The sequence below is a fragment of the Protopterus annectens genome, chromosome 9.part0, assembly GCF_019279795.1.
Source record: "Protopterus annectens isolate FY-2018-M chromosome 9.part0, PAN1.0, whole genome shotgun sequence".
NCBI lineage: Eukaryota > Metazoa > Chordata > Ceratodontiformes > Protopteridae > Protopterus > Protopterus annectens.
Genome location: NC_056743.1, coordinates 1,238,018,006 through 1,238,034,986, shown reverse-complemented (window position 1 = coordinate 1,238,034,986; position 16,981 = coordinate 1,238,018,006). Strand labels below are relative to the sequence as shown.

The window sequence follows — 16,981 nt, the reverse complement described above, 5'->3', positions numbered from 1 at the left end:
TTTCCAGGATTTTTCTAACAGAAATACTGTCAGGACTGAATTTAGGATGCTGTGACCCATCCAAGATTATTGGAGTCAAGGTTTAACTGGACTTTAAAATGTGGTATATTTCCATAAATTTAACTAGACTGTAAAATGTGTTAGATTTGTTTTATGTTATGACTACTGTTCTGTATGACATTGTAATGACTGTATATGTATACCTTGGGAGCTCTTCTCCCCGGGCCTCAGCTAAAATGGACATGTATCCAGTTGGACTATCCCGGTCAACAAATGTAAGTTAAATAAATAAAATAAATGTAATAGAACCCAGCAGCCACCAGCAGAGTTAAGAGAATCATGTGACCTACAGTGCCATTAATAATGTCAGATGACAAACAGCAGCAGTAATGAAGTTACAGGATCCCCAGTTCTTGAATAATGTTCACTTCAAATGATTGTGCCCTCAAGCTAAATTTATATTTTACAACAACTATTTGAATTTGATGTGGTGAGAGAAGTGTTAGTTCTTAATATCCTTTACCTTTCTCTCTTCTTTTGACTGTATTTTATGCTACTGACTGCAAAAAAGATTTGAGACAGAAAAACACATATGCTAATGTACTTTAAAGGAATGCACTCAACCATTTAAGAGGACACCCATTTTCTGGAGCATTTTCTAATGCTAAAATGAGCTGTCGATATATTGTTGTAATTTTCAGACAAAGCCCAATTCAACAATGATTCTTTCTATTTTGGCTTCATGTTATGGAGTCTGTAAGACACAGGTTGTATAACAATATTAACTGCAAAGCCTCCACCTGGGCAAATGTCTGTCATATTAATGGCACATGCTTCATAAGTTAGATAACATAGCCTATCCAAAATAAACACACTAACCAACTAGGCAAAACCATTCCTCTTTCATATTTTATTTTGCATAAACGATATCATATGTACAGGTACAGAAAAAATACTATTTTTGGACTACTATATTATAAACACATAATTAGACAACATTATTTAATAATGACTTGATTTCTAAATTCTAGTGCTGAATAGATATATGATGTTTAAAATAACCAAGCATATTCAAGAGTTACACCTTTTTAAACAGAAAAATGGTGCCCCATCTCCTCCTATTTCTTTAAATAATCATATTTAAAAACAAAGCAACAGTGGTGAATGGAAGACAATGGGAATATCGTTTCTACATAAAGGGTAGTAGTGGATGTAAAAACCTTCTTGAATGGGGTATAGAATCTTAATCAGTGACATAAGTCCAAAATGATTTGCGCAGACATAAGGCGGTTCTTAAAAGATCCAGCCAAAATTAAATAAATAAATAAAAATGTAGTCATGAAGTAGAGTTTGATAAAAGATGGGGTCCAAATGGAAAGATAATAAATCAGGAAACAAGGATAGTAGTGTTGTTAGAATTGAATTCATCTTCAAGTCTTGGTGAGTACCTGCACGGGGTGGACCCTGTTTTTCACAAAATATTTTACCAAGATGAAACTGATATATAGACTATATTTTATATAGCATATATCATGGACAGAAGTAAGTTAAACATAAAAAAAAGATAGCTGAGTTCACAAGACCCATAATAAAAAGTGCCCAATCCTGGTAGGCACACTGGTGCCAGAACCTGAAAAAAAATGACAGTGTAGAATCTTAAAGACACAGAAACATTCCTCTAATGGGGTTAGGCCAGGCCCAGAGAGAGGATGGCCCCTGTGTTGTAGAATGAAGTAGTAGTACTTAAAAATCTCAAAAGAACCATTAAGATGATAGACTGGACTATTGAGGATAAGAAAGAAATTATGTATTATTACTATTATGAAAGAAGCCTAAAATTTCCAGGGAGAAGATATACAAAAAGATTAAGAGAGAAATTAGAGTAAAGAAAAATATTTACACAAGAAAAAGTGTCAGAAGCTTCAAATAAAACATTGTGCTCATTAATGCAATAAATTTATGACAAATATTATATAGACCAAGAAACTTTGGGCCATTTGGAAAAAGAAGTGACTCAGGAAGTGTAAAAATATAAAGAATAAAATCTAGAGATTTTTAAAAGGTATAAAAAAAACAAATATGGACATGGGGGAAGGAAGAGAATCTGATATGGCACAATATTTATGCAAAGAAAGCCAAATTAATCAATAAAAAAAAACAGCCCCAAAGATATTCGAAGAGAAATACAGGCAAAGGCATACAGATATCGGAAATTTCACAATTAAAAAAATAAGATCACAAAGAGAGAATACAGAACAAAAGATTAATACAATAGAAGTTAAAAAAATAGAAGTTGAAGTTATAGAATACTTTGAAGTGAAGGATTTAGTATATAAAGTCTAACACAGGTTATGTCACAGCATGATAGAAAAATGACCCCCCCCCCAAGTAAGGAGAAACAGGAGGAGCAGGGGACATCTGAACAACAAATATGGACATGAGAAAGAAAAAGAGGTTTAATAAAGTTCAAAATTTATGCAAAGGAGAATGCAAAATTAATCAATACAAAAGTGCAGCACCAAAGCTATTTGAAGAAAAATACAGGCAAAGGCATCCAGGTATGGGAAACTTTACAATATAAAAATATAAGAAAACAAAGAGGAAAAGTTGAGAAGAGGATTAGTAATGGAGAAGTTAAAGAAATAGAAACTGACATTATGGATTACCTGTGAAGTGGAGGATTTAGTGTAGAAAATTTACCTCTGATAACATCACAGCAGGACAGACCAATGGATCCCCAACTTAAGGAGAAACCAGTGGAGCAGGAAACATCTGATTAGTTGCCATGTGAAGATACTTTGGAGCCTTCTGTAGGAAACCAATACAAAAGTTCAATTGGAGTTGCACAGCAAGTGAAGGAACAAGAAATTGTGGCAACTCTGACACAGAGAATGTTGTGGAGTGATAGGTCAGTGAGTTCACATATGAAAGAGCAATGGATGACACAGGATGAAACTGAAGAGAATGTGGCACAAGAAGATATTCTGGAACTTTCTATAGAATGCCCTCAGGAAATGGAGAACAATGAATGTGCCCTCAGTTTAGAAGAAAATGATCTAAGAGAAGAGTTGCTTGATTTAATAGAGATGGAAAGACATATTACGATCAATGAAAGAAATAGACTACAGAAAGTCAATAAAACCAAAAAAAGTTAAGACGTTTGATAAAACAAATGAACACAGTAATTAAGACTGTTCACAGATATTCATGTGATATAACAGAAGTAAATAGGATATATTATAGTGCAGCTAAATTAATAACAGATAAAGTCTCACTACAAAAACAAGGGGCAGTAAGAAAAAGTAAGGGGAGAAATCAAATGCCATCATGAATTATCGAACAGAGAAAACTATAAAGCAATTAAGACAAAAAGTGTCACTATTAGAAGAGCATAGAAGAGGGAAAAGATCAACAAAAATGTTCAGAAAGATAGACAAGACAAGAACAATGTATTAGAACAAATCAGGATCTGTCATGCACTATCGCAAATAATAAACTGAAAATATTAGCACAGACAGGAAAAGGTAGAAAATATGCAGATAAATATAAAGAAAAGGTACAAAATAAGCAATTTATTGATGATGCAAAAAAGTTTTATTGAGAAATGGAAAACAAGGCAGAAGGAATTGAAACACCACCAAAAAAATAAGATATAGATACATTCTGGAGAAATTTCTATGAAGATCCTGTGTAACATAAAAATCGATAGAATAAATAAAAAAGACTAAGAAGTTCAAATGTATAGGATATGAAATGGAATGAAGTAATGACAAGAGAGATTGAAACAAAGTTAAGAAAAGCTCCTAAATGGAAAACCCCAGGCCCAGGTGGATTACTTAACTTCTGGGTTAAAGTATTAAAATCTTTACATGAAGATTTAGCTATGAATAAGAATTATTTATATGCACACCCTGAACAGACACCAACCTGGTTAACAACAGGAAAAATAATACTCCTGCTTAAGAGCCAACCTGCAAGCTATCCTAAAAACTATAGACCAATAACTTGCTTCATGACAACATATAAACTATACACTGGAATTAATGCCGACAGAATTTATAGTCATTTAGAAGAAAATTCAGTCACTGCAATAGAACAAAAGGATAACAAAATAAAGTAATATGGAACAGAGGAACATTTATTGTTAAATGAAGTCATAATAAAAAACTTGAAAAAGGGTAAGAATTCAAGTATGGCAAGGGTAGACCACAAAAAAGCATTTAACAGTATCCCACATACATGGATAAAAGAGTGCTTAAAAATGTATACACCTTACACTGATTGATTAAGTTAAACCATGAAACAGTGGTAAATCACTTTGCAGTTAAACCTATAATAAAGGACAAATTATTATTCCCATGATAGAAATTCAAAGGAGGATATTCCAGGGTGACTTTTTGTCACTGCTGCTCTTTTGTCTTGCCCATAACCCATTAAGCTGTCGGGTTCCTATTAGAAGACCGAAGACGCACTCTTTTGAATGCATCTTGGTCAAACTTAAAAGACTAAAAAGGCAAAATATCGAAGTGGCTTTTAAGCGAATTCTTTCCCTGGGAAAGAATTCACTTGGCCGCTTCGTTACTTTGTCATTTTCGGCACTGTAGTGCGGTCTCGGAGTTGGTATATTTAAGTAGGGAGGGTGTGGGGGCACAGCCCCCCACATCGGTGGTGTGAGGGGTGAAGCCCCCCACTTAATGTAATGTTTAAAATGTTTTCTTTTTTTTTTTTTTTTTTGTTGGATTTTTTTTCCTTTGGAAAAATAAAATGCTGTCCTGACAGTTCGACATTGTAAGCTTTCGCTTACATAGGGTCGATTAATCACCGTTCGCTTTTTTTAAGCATTCGGTGATATAATATAGACCCAAGCTGTCTACTTATCAGATTAGGTCATAGCTACAATTTGGCTCCTAGAAAACAAAAAAAGTGTAAAGACTTCTCATCTTCTTTCTGTGGATGATTTAAAACTGTATAATTCATCAGATGAGGAACAGAATGCTCAGCTGTAAATGATCAAAACTTTTTCAGATTATATAAGCATGTCATTTGGACTTGATAAATGCACAAAAGCAACCTTTAAAGTAGGAAAGCTGCAGCACCAAGAAAACATCAGTTTGGGATAGGAATGTGGTATAAAACAACTTGAGCAAGAGGGAGTGCATAAATATTTGGAAGTGATGAAGGAGCAACAATAAAACATGAACAAATGTGAATAAAACTTAGCAAGGAATATTTTAGAAGACTAAAATTAATACCGAAAACAGCTTTGACATCTAGGAACAAAGTCCAAGCTACAAACCAATTTGCTATTCTTGCCCTAACTTCCAGTTTTGGAATGATTGACTGGCCCTGAAATATGCTGGATTTGTTATGTGGTGAAAAGAACTTGATGGATTCTAGGCAGCCCACCATTAAGATGGGCAGCTTCCCTTGCGGTAACTGTAAAGCTTGCTCACATATTCATAAAAGCAATAACATTTTTATACACCCTGTTAGTGGCAAGATATTTGAATTTAAAAGTAGAGCCACTTGTAAAACTCCTAATATAGTGTATATAGCGGAGTGTACTCAATGCACTTGTTTTTATGTGGGCATGACAAATAAAATGTTTAAGGTTAGGATACTACAACATTTATGTTCAATTAGGAACAAGGACGTCCACAATGCCCTGTATAAACATATTGAGGTTTATCCTTCACATTCGTTTTGTTTAGAGCAGTGGCTAATGTAGTATTGAGTAACCGAGGAGGGGACATAAAAACCCTTACTGAATCCCTTGAGTCACGCTGGATTATAGAATTGCAGGCACACAGGGAACCAGGTCTTAATGATCTGGTCCCTTTAAAACCGGCTTTACAGAGGAGGCGTGTTTTTTATTAATGTTTGATTGGCTGTTTTAATGTTGTGTCATTAATTGTGGTATATTTAAACAAGTGATTTGAACTTTTTAAAATGTCTGAAGAAGGGTGTTATCCCGAAAGCGCTCACCTCTGGATTTTACTGTGTTTTATTAAACGAAGACTACACAGCAGTGTCCTGCCTTTTTTTTGTTTGCTGATTCATGTGTTTGCTAGGAGGACTCTGGTATTGGTACGGTGATTGTGTTTTGGACTTAATTTCTGTGTTTTTCCGTACCATGCATGCTGTGGAGAAGAAAGTGGCTGAACAGCCAGGAACAAGTGAACTGAATAGTGCTGATAATGCTGTAACATATTCTCTTGTTTCACTTATGCAAGAGAATCCATTGCTTGGATTAGGCTTTGCTGTAAACAAATTGGATCAAGTTAATAATAAGGTACCTGTGGCTACAGATAAGAATTTTGAAGATATCTGTAGAGATTTAAGCTATAAAATGGGAAGACTACAAAGGTTAACATGGCAGGCTTACCATTTCAATGCATGCCAACAATATGGGATTGTTCCACGCGGCATGCGTATTTTATGCATGCCGACTCAGGGGGATCGTTACCCTGAGTTGTTGGCACAATGGCAGTCCCTTAACATCGAAACAAGTTTTAAATATATGGACTTAATTAAAAATTTCTTTGCACCTGAGGTCAACAAGCTACGCTTGGAGATGGAGGAAATTCAACGGGTGATTGAAAATGACTACACAGATAGTGTCCATCGAAGACGCCTGTCAGAGTTACATCAGACCTTTGCTGAAGGAAATGAGAAGTTACGCGTGCAGAAAATTAGTAAGTTAAAGAGAGATCACTCGGATTTCTCTTCTGGACATATTTTTGTTTGGCCGCGTTTTAAAAACCCGGCCACTATGCAAGAAACAGCGCATGACGTAAGCAGAGGTCGACGCCAGCAAGAAGGACAGATATCGCAAGAGTGGAGGAAATTTCCAATGAAGGTCTTGCGAGGAAAAAGCCGATAATAACAACACAAGCACCAGTGAGTACTGTTCAGAGACTTCCTGAACATATTAAACCAGCGGTTTTATGTTCAGTAGAACCAGCAGCTACATGTTCACGGGTTACAACAGATGAACATTCTCTATCTCTACCACGACCCGTGACAGGGGATGTATTTAGTTTTACAAATGGAGAACTTAACAATGTGCAGCTATGCACTCCGGACACTCTTGGCAGGGAAGGCTTACCTTTGGGAGCACGTCCCAAGCAACAGCCAGGTAGGCAAAGTTTTTTACAAAATCTTCCGGCTCCTGTAAAGAAGAGGGGAGCTTGGAAGAGATCCCTAAGCGAGGGAAGGGATCCAGAAAAAAGAAGGAAGATTGCGATTTGACTAGTGACTCTTCTAGTAATATTGTATACAATTTATCGAGTCATGTTTTGACACAAGACGAATGTCAGGTGCTTAACAAAGGTTTGTCCTTTGTGCCAGGGAGAAGTAGTGTTTTTAATGAGATTGTTCTGGACATTATGCTTTTCTGTCGAAATATAGCTATAAAAAGTGTTTATGAAAATGTTCATGACAGTAGTATAGATGTGTCTAAGGTTCAGCTAAGGCAACCTAGCTGTTTTGTTCCCCCTTTTTCACCAGCTATGTGTCTTTTTATTGACAGTTGTGAAAGGGATTTGGAAGACTATTTTAGGGTCAGCAATCACTGCAAATATTTTAATTTAACACAATTACAACAAAAAGCCCTTCAAGGTCTGATGAATAATAGAGACTTGGTTATTAAGAAAGCAGACAAAGGAGGAGCAGTGGTAGTGCTAGATACTACTTATTATAATAATAAGATTCAATGTATGTTATCTGATGTGAGTATATATGTACAAATCAGTCCATTAACTGTCAAAATGATTATTGACAAAGTACATAGTTGTCTAAATAGTTTATGTTCAAAATTTAAAATCAGTGAAGAACTGTTTAAGTTTTTACTGATCAGTAAACCTGTGACTCCCTTGTTCAAGGCTCTGCCCAAGATACACAAGTCCTTGGAAGACCCCCCCTTTCGACCTATAGTTTCTGGGAGGGGGTGGGTTACCGAAAATGCATCCATATGGTTGGAATGCACACTTAAGCCATTATTAGATAAGTTACCAAAAGTATTAAAAGATACTAAAGGCTTTTTACAGCTGGTAAAGGAGGTAAATTTGATGGATTCCAAGGATGGGTTGTTAATGGTTACCCTGGATGTGGAAAGCCTGTTTACTGTAATTAACAACATGTACAGTATACAGGCAGTAGGAAGTGTTATGCAAGAATTGGGAGAGCCTACTTCTAAGATTGATTTGGTAAAAATATTATTATCTATAGTTTTGGAAAACAATGTATTTATAGGTGGACAGCAGGTATATAGGCAGGCACAGGGGATAGCCATGGGCACCCCCTGTGCCAATACAAACTTGGTTCTTTCCTACTGGGAAAGGAATTTTATATTGAGAAATGAGGATTGGAAGAATCATGTTGTAGTCTATACTAGTTTTGTAGATGATATATTTATGTTTTGGAAGGGAGATCACATATCACTAAAAAATTTTATAGACTACTTGCACTCGACCACCTCTTTCTTAAGATTTACTCTGATCTATTCAGAACATAGTATTAATTTTTTAGATGTTAATTTAGTGCGAACCAGTGAAGGATTTTCTTCAGGCTTGCATAGGAAAGAATGTTGGAGAAATAGCCTGCTGAATTTTGATAGTATGCACCCGCGGTTTATGTTTTCCAATATTGTACAGGGACAAGTCTGTAGATCATCCAGACTAAGTATGGATGAGTCCAACTTTCAAAAAGAAATCATAGGGTTAAAAGAGTGTTTTCAGATTAGGGGGTACAATGAACACTTAGTGGATAAAGTAGTGGCCAAAGGAATGAAGAGTAGAAATAATAGATATAAACCATGTCTGAGGTGTGAGGATAGTGAGATGTTAGGTGAAGGCAGCTCCAGAGTAGGGTTAGGGTTTCCCAGACTATATTTTACATATAGTAGTAATATAAATGATATAAGAGGAATAGTGAATAAAAATTGGAACATTCTTAGAAGTGATAAAAAATTGAGGGAAATAGTAGGGCCTGTTCCTAATTATGGCTATAGACGTAATAAAAACCTCAAGGATTTGTTATGTGGTGAAAAGAACTTGATGGATTCTAGGCAGCCCACCATTAAGATGGGCAGCTTCCCTTGTGGTAACTGTAAAGCTTGCTCACATATTCATAAAAGCAATAACATTTTATACACCCTGTTAGTGGCAAGATATTTGAATTTAAAAGTAGAGCCACTTGTAAAACTCCTAATATAGTGTATATAGCGGAGTGTACTCAATGCACTTGTTTTTATGTGGGCATGACAAATAAAATGTTTAAGGTTAGGATACTACAACATTTATGTTCAATTAGGAACAAGGACGTCCACAATGCCCTGTATAAACATATTGAGGTTTATCCTTCACATTCTTTTTTGTTTAGAGCAGTGGCTAATGTAGTATTGAGTAACCGAGGAGGGGACATAAAAACCCTTACTGAATCCCTTGAGTCACGCTGGATTATAGAATTGCAGGCACACAGGGAACCAGGTCTTAATGATCTAGTCCCTTTAAAACCGGCTTTACAGAGGAGGCGTGTTTTTTATTAATGTTTGATTGGCTGTTTTAATGTTGTGTCATTAATTGTGGTATATTTAAACAAGTGATTTGAACTTTTTAAAATGTCTGAAGAAGGGTGTTATCCTGAAAGCGCTCACCTCTGGATTTTACTGTGTTTTATTAAATGAAGACTACACAGCAGTGTCCTGCCTTTCTTTTGTTTGTTGGACAGAAAAACAAGAAGGATGCTTTGTGCTTATCAAATGATTTATAAAAGTCAGTGTATACCAAGATTATATATTCCCCATTCTGAAAGAGGTTTGAGCCTCCTAAAAACTGATTACATGTATAGATCTGCAATCATAGGACTGCATACAAGAACCAAACATAGTAAAAGTTTTAAAACATGAGAAGAATAAATCTAAGATGACTTCCTTGCTTAATTTAGCAGAAGCATATCCGTGTCAAACAGGAATGGAAATTAAACCAGAAGTAGATAAAAATCAGGCAACTGAATGTGTCAAAAAACAAAAGACAGAATATAAGATGATGGATCAGATGATAAGGCAAGAAATATGGAAAATGCATAAATATAGTTGCAAATATAAAAAATTCCTTGAACAAACTCATGTTGATCAGGCTCAAACTCAGGAATGGTTAAAGAGAGGTGAATTCAAATCAAAAGTTGAAAGGTTAATATTGGCATCTAAAGATAGTGGACTATGTACACGTTGGTTTACAAAGTCCATTGAACATGCCAGAGAAACAGACAAATGTAGGTTTTGTAAAACAGAATAGGAAACAGTCACACATCTTGTTGCTGGTTGTGATATACTAATGGCAGAAAGACTGTATACTGAAAGGAATAATAATGTGGTAAGACTGTTGCACTGGGGATTGTGCACGCATTATGGTACTGAAGTAGCTGAAAAACACTAGAAACATGAGCCGCAAAGCATCATAGAAAATTATGAAGTTTATAGGTTCATAGGAAGGTGCTAGGCTATCGGCCCAAGAGCCTATGTAAGCCTAGCCAACAAAGTTCCCTGGCTTACGCCACCCAAAAAAGTTATTTTCCTGTGCACTGTCGAGCAGAGACACAGAAGTGATCCCCGGAGTATATTTCCTATTTCCCATCCACTCATCAAGATTTTTCTTGAAGAGTGCTAATGAAGAACTTTGCTTGACATAGATGGGTAGCCTGTTCCAGAGTATATGAAGCCGCTGGGACAGGAATCTATCTCTCCAGCATGTCCTGTTTATTGTGGTGACAAGGTTTAGGTCTCTAGTGCATGTAGTTCAGAGGGATTGGTATTTCTTTAGGTGTATCATGTCCAACAGCTCTGGGTTTGACATAGCTTTATATGTTAGGCAGAGATCACCTCTGAGTAGGCGATATGCTACGGAGTAAAGCTGGAGTTTTTTGAGACGGTCAGTGTAGGGCATCTGTTTGAGGCCAGTAATCCTCTTTGTGAGGTACTTCTGTGGCCTTTCCAGCTACTGCAGACGTCTTGTGAGGTACATTCCAAAAGGGGCGTTGTACTCTATAATGGGTCTAATAAGTGTTGAGTAGAGGGGAACAATGGGAATATCACATGGGATCATCCATTACCAACAGTTTAAAAAATAAATGTGAGAAAATCAGATGTAGTAGTCCCTGAAAACGCAATGCCATAAAATACCAGGATTTGCAGACAGAAATGAGGGCAACGTGGAATGAAGATACCCAAACAGTTCCAATAGTAGAAGGATTACTGGGTCTTATAAATAAGAATTTACAATCATACTTAGATATGTTACTGATACATGTAACTCCATAAAAATTGCTGAAAAGTAATTACTGGGTACATTGTGAGTGCTGTGAAGAGCACTGGCAAACATTAAAGACTGAAACAATACTAATTTCATAAAGTTTAATCATACTTTGACTTAGGAATGGGTCCATTCCCGTCATGGCATTAGAAACCCAAAAGACATGGAGAAATAAAAAAAAGAGAAGAACCAGCCAAAATTTAAAAAATAAATAAAAATGAAGTGGTGAAGCAAAGTCTGATAAAAGACACCACAATTAAATTGGATCTCCAGGTTTTAATAAACAGATAATTTAAATGAATTTGTCCTTAGTTGTTATCAGGTTATGTGTGCCTGTTCTCAGTGTTTCTATTTTGTACGTGAATTTGGCTGTGTTTTCCAGGTACTCTCTGGATACATAAGGGGTTATAGGGGCTATGACACTACTGGGCTTTGAAGAAGGTCATACTGCTTACAGTGGAGTGGCATCCCTCATATTTTTTATTTTTTTGGTATGGATAAATATTTCACTGAAAACAGCGGCCTTCCTAAAAATCACACATTTGCCCTCCTGCATATGTTAATGTGCAGAAGGCATGCCTCAAGCAATGAAGTTATGTCAGGAGATCTTATGTCTGACATCTCAATCTCAGCTCCTAAGTTCATCAAAGCAAATGAGTGCATCAGATATAAAACATTAATCAGACCAATATTTAATATAGCAATAACCCACGGCTGGGTGTGGGTAATGCTGGATTTACCCATGGCTGGCGTGGTTTGGTCATGAGGGTGAAGCCCAAGTGACCAAACAAAGCCACAGTGGGTAAATCCAACATTACCCACACCCAGCCGTGGGTTATTGCTATTATACAATGATGTTAGTTTTGTGTTGTGTTATGCTTGTGTTGTTGTTATTTAGGTTTTTGTTTGCTTTACTTTGTATTCTTCCACTTTTTGTGAGATAGAATAGTCTACACTTTGACTTAGTCAGCCACAGCCCCTCTGTTTTGTTTTGAACTTCTGAGAATTATATTCCGAATAATAGCAGGGGGCATTGTATAAAAACGAATAATGCTGGTTTTTTTTCAGATGTTCATTTTTCTCTCTCCATAGGCATAGCTCTTAACCTTCCATCTGCAAAATGAGAAACACTAGCCCACATAATGTGGAACAAATGGGCAAAATGTGGAACACATACTAACAGCACACTAACAACTTTAAGTAGAAGGTCATAGAATGGTTAAAATATGCTGGTTTTACTTATAAAAAAGATCTTTTAATGAATTAAAAAAATATTTTCTATGTACCATGAATATCAGTTAAGAAATTATGGTACTTTTCCGTTAATGGGGCAGCAGGCAAAATGTGCAGTTAAAGTTAACTCCCCACAGTCGTTTGTTATATCTCTCCAGTTATTATTTATTCATTACTAATTATTTTCACCACATTCCTGTTGCTATCTCTTTTTAGGAAATAGCTTGCCTACTGCACTCATCTGCTGATCCACAGTGACGTTCGCAACTAATTATCTGAACGTTTACAAGATCTACTGCATATACAGAAACGCAGACATCAGAATCAAGAAACTTGAGTGTATGCTTCGCATTTGAGTCATACTCATGTCTTTTCTTTGTAATAAAATGCCTTAGATCCTTGCCTAATTTGAAGCAGAAAGCCAACTAAAGAAACATTACCGTAGCTTCTCATCTGTATAGGATGGCATAGTGTGCTTCCAGTGACAAGTGGTTCATTCTTAATTTCCTCTCCTTCACTGGCAACCCTCTTTTGCCGGTCAGAAAACCTAGCAATAGTGGAAGAATAAGAACTGCTCATTTTGCCTGCTGCCCCGTTAACGTCCAAGGCCAAGGTTTAATTTACTTGAAGTCGCAGGACTTCTTACTTAGATTACTTTGGATTTACAATGTGCATGCTGGTTGGATTGGCCAATCAGCATGCACATTTTTCGTCTTTGCGGAAATGCCATTGTATCATATGCTATTTTATTGAAACTAGCCTTGATTGTGAGATTTTTGTTGTATTAAGGTCTAGAAGCTTTATTAGGAGGTGCAGAAATTGTATGTGTTTAAAAGAATGTCCGTAACGATGTGAGTCATGGTAGACGTTAGCAAAAATGGTGTAACTTATCCAGTTGGAGGTGTTTAAATTATAAAGTTGTGCAGTAAGTATGAGTTACAATACCCACTATATGCACAACTAACCTATTTAGTCATTATGCAGATCAAGTTCAAATTACATCAAATTCTCTTCTACTACAAAATATTGTTATGATCTCTGTATCTCAGAAAAAAGCACTTTCCACTGATCACATTTCATTTGCTTTTCAAAGCTGGACTGAAATCTGAGTCAGAGGAAACAGAAATTCTTCATTACTTCCAATGCAGTATAATGCATGTTGCATTAGTAAAGAATCATTTTAATGAGGATGTCTCATACAGAGTACAGAACAGTAAATTTCTATTCTGTTTTGTAAGTTAGATGTACCTACAAATCAGAGCAAAAGCTGTATGTTCTTTGAACAATAAGTCACATTCCAAGAAAGATAAGACAAACAGGAAGGACATGCCTTTTGAGTTGACATTCATTCTCAGAACTTGTTAAACCTTCAGCTTAATGTAATCTAAAAGGAGGCATATTATCTGTTATATACAAATGTTTGGGTGTTACTAGTTCAAGATGTAATTTTCCCGAAAAGAGTATTTGTTAATTTTTCTGTATTATTTAAAAACAGACTCCTTTCTGATCCAATTTGCGACCCCAAAGCAATACAAATTTACATTCCACTCATTTCTAGTCAGTTTTTTTATTCATTGTCTGTCTTGAATGCATTAGTTGTTTCTGTTTACATGCATATGTACAAAAGTAATAGTATTCTACATAAATATTGGAAACATTTTCAAATTTTCAGGTCATGAACAGCAAAGGAGCTCAATGTGATCTCTGGGTCACAGCTCCACAGTATTAAATAATAGTTTCAGCTATTAAAAAAGAATCTGGGCATCACAGGTTTCCCAGGCTACTCATGTCCCTTCAAAAGTTAAGAAATGGCACTTGTTACCCTTTTGTTTACTTTGGTTACCTTCTGACTTTCCATATTGTCTGCGTAATATGACCATATAATTATGTTTTCTTGATGGTAGATTAGAAATGACTATGCCAGCCAGGAATAACCAGCAATTTCTCAATTGAGAGAAATGGTGGGGGATAGTAAGGCTAGGCACCTTCGGCCTGTCTGAAAGTCAGACATTCTGCACTGAGGATTTTCATAGATATACAACTTCTGTCATGTGATTTACTATTAGTTAGGAAAAGTTCATTCATTTTTATTCACCTGAAGTACCTTCTCTTTGGCATGATTTGTTCAGCGACATATATAGACTACAAATTAGACAATAAAAAGTACCAAACACTAGTTTAGATATTTTCAAGAGCAACCTGGGCACTTATTATAGGAATGACTGTTTTGGTATATTGGCAAGGTAGAAGGGCATTATTACCTATGCCTGAAATATGTGTATGTCTGAATGTATGTAATTATGTATGATATGTATTTATCTATCTATATATTTATGTATAAATCTATGTATCTATCTTTGTATGTATGTATGCATGAATGTTTAAATGTTTCTATGTATGTATGTATGTATATATATATATATATATATATATATATATATATATATATATATATATAGATAGATAGATATCTATATATGAATGTATAAATGTAACTATGTATGTATATATGTAGCTATGTATCTATGTATGAATGTATAAATGTATCTATGTATGTATGTATCTATGTATGAATGTATAAATGTAGCTATTTATGTATATATGTATCTATATATCTATGTATAAATGTATAAATGTTTCTATGTATGTATATATGTGTGAATGTATAAACATATCTGTGTATGTATACATGTATGTATGTATATATCTATCTAGGTATGTATTTATGTATGAATGTATAAAAGTATCTATGTATGCACATATGTATGTATGTATTTATGTATGCACATATCTATGTATATAAGTGTGAATGTATGCATGTATAAATGTATCTATGTATATATGTATCTATGCCTGAATGTATAAGTGTATCTCTCTCTCTCTCTCTCTCTATATATATATATATATATATATATATATATATATATATATATATATATATATGCATATATGCATGTATCTATGTATGAATGTATAAATGTACTTATGTATGTATATATGTATGTATCTTTGTATGAATGTATAAAAGTATGTATGTATAGGTATGCACGTATACAAGTCAGTATTGCACATCCGCCATAGGAAACTGTTAACTACCACTAAGTACTTCACTTATGATTTTGATTGACTATGTTCACAGTAAAACAAGGTTTACATCTTAAAGACAAATGTTATATATTTGTGAGTATAACAATATGCAAGTTATTGAAATAAAACATTTACCTTCAGGCTGAATCCATATGCTTTGCTATCTGGAGGGCATAGTTCTACATCTCCCCATAATCCCCAGGTACCTCCATTCGTAACTGACAGTTGCATTGGATTTGTCTGACAACTTGTGCCTGACAAAAGAAAGAGGAAGGAAACTGTAAATGCAGCTTTCCCCATCACTGTTACCTTTGCAGCGAGACAAGGGATCTCTGAATCTCAGTGATCCAAACTAAGCTGTTTATAATGACCCTTTGAACAGTTAGCAAATGATGACCTTGTTAAAAGTAAAACAAAAGTCCAGCTTTCCAAATAGATTATTTACCTCTGTTATCACTGAAATTGAATTTTTGGGTAGATTAAACATTATCTAAGCATATGCAGTCCTGGAAAGGAAGACTAATTCCAACAAAGGCAAAATATTTGTGCTTCTAATAATCCCTCCCTTGATAAAAAATTGAGCCGTTCAGCCTTTATCAATATGATTTTTAAATAATTCAGAAATGAAGTAGTACGTAAGAAGGCACTGAGAATAGTCTGTTTCCCTAAATCTAGCTCAGATGTATACTGCAGGAAGTGTGCAGTCTAACATACAAATTCTGATCATGCAAAACAGTATGCTCAGCTCATATGTTTAATTTTCAGGCCTCATTTACTCACTTTATATTCAAAGTAAAGCATTAATTTCCTTGATGATGTAATTGCAAAGCAGGTATTTCTTTAACTGAAGGAGTTACTTTTCATATATCCACAATCCAGCAAGTTTGCTTAATTAAATAGGCTCAGACTGGCAACTTTCTTAACCCCCCACCAACGGTTTTGTAACATTACAGTTAGTTTTATAAGTTTAGGGGGATGTTTGCTGCCATGTATAAAAAAATGAACGATCCATGTCGATTCAACTGAACAGATATGTCACATCATAACTCAATGAAAACTGAGTAGATGGATCATATCTTAACTATAAAATGATATGTCTAGTAAAGAATATAATATCTGCAAGACATTGTGGAATGCAACATAGTTTCACTGATAAAATAACACAATGCAAAAAAAGGCATAGATCTCAGCACCACATTGATGCATTTAAGTTAAACTCCATTTATTTATTTATTTATTCATTCATTCATTTATTTATTCACCTTTTACTGCCAGGAAATTCAATCGGGCAAACCACCTGTTAAGCGAAGGCTTGGAGAGAAAAGCTTAGAATGAACTAACAGTAAAATGAG

General features: G+C 35.2%; 1 protein-coding gene across 1 annotated transcript in view; it reads right to left on the bottom strand.

The window, feature by feature from the left end:
• LOC122811967 (vitelline membrane outer layer protein 1-like) overlaps window positions 1-16,015 on the bottom strand; it is a 72,012-nt gene extending 55,997 nt beyond the window's left edge. The window contains exon 1 of the mRNA XM_044084166.1: window positions 15,765-16,015. Coding sequence (XP_043940101.1) covers window positions 15,765-15,929 — 165 coding nt within the window. The 5' untranslated portion in view covers window positions 15,930-16,015. The remainder of the gene's footprint in view (window positions 1-15,764) is intronic.
• Between the last annotated feature and the right edge of the window lie 966 nt (window positions 16,016-16,981).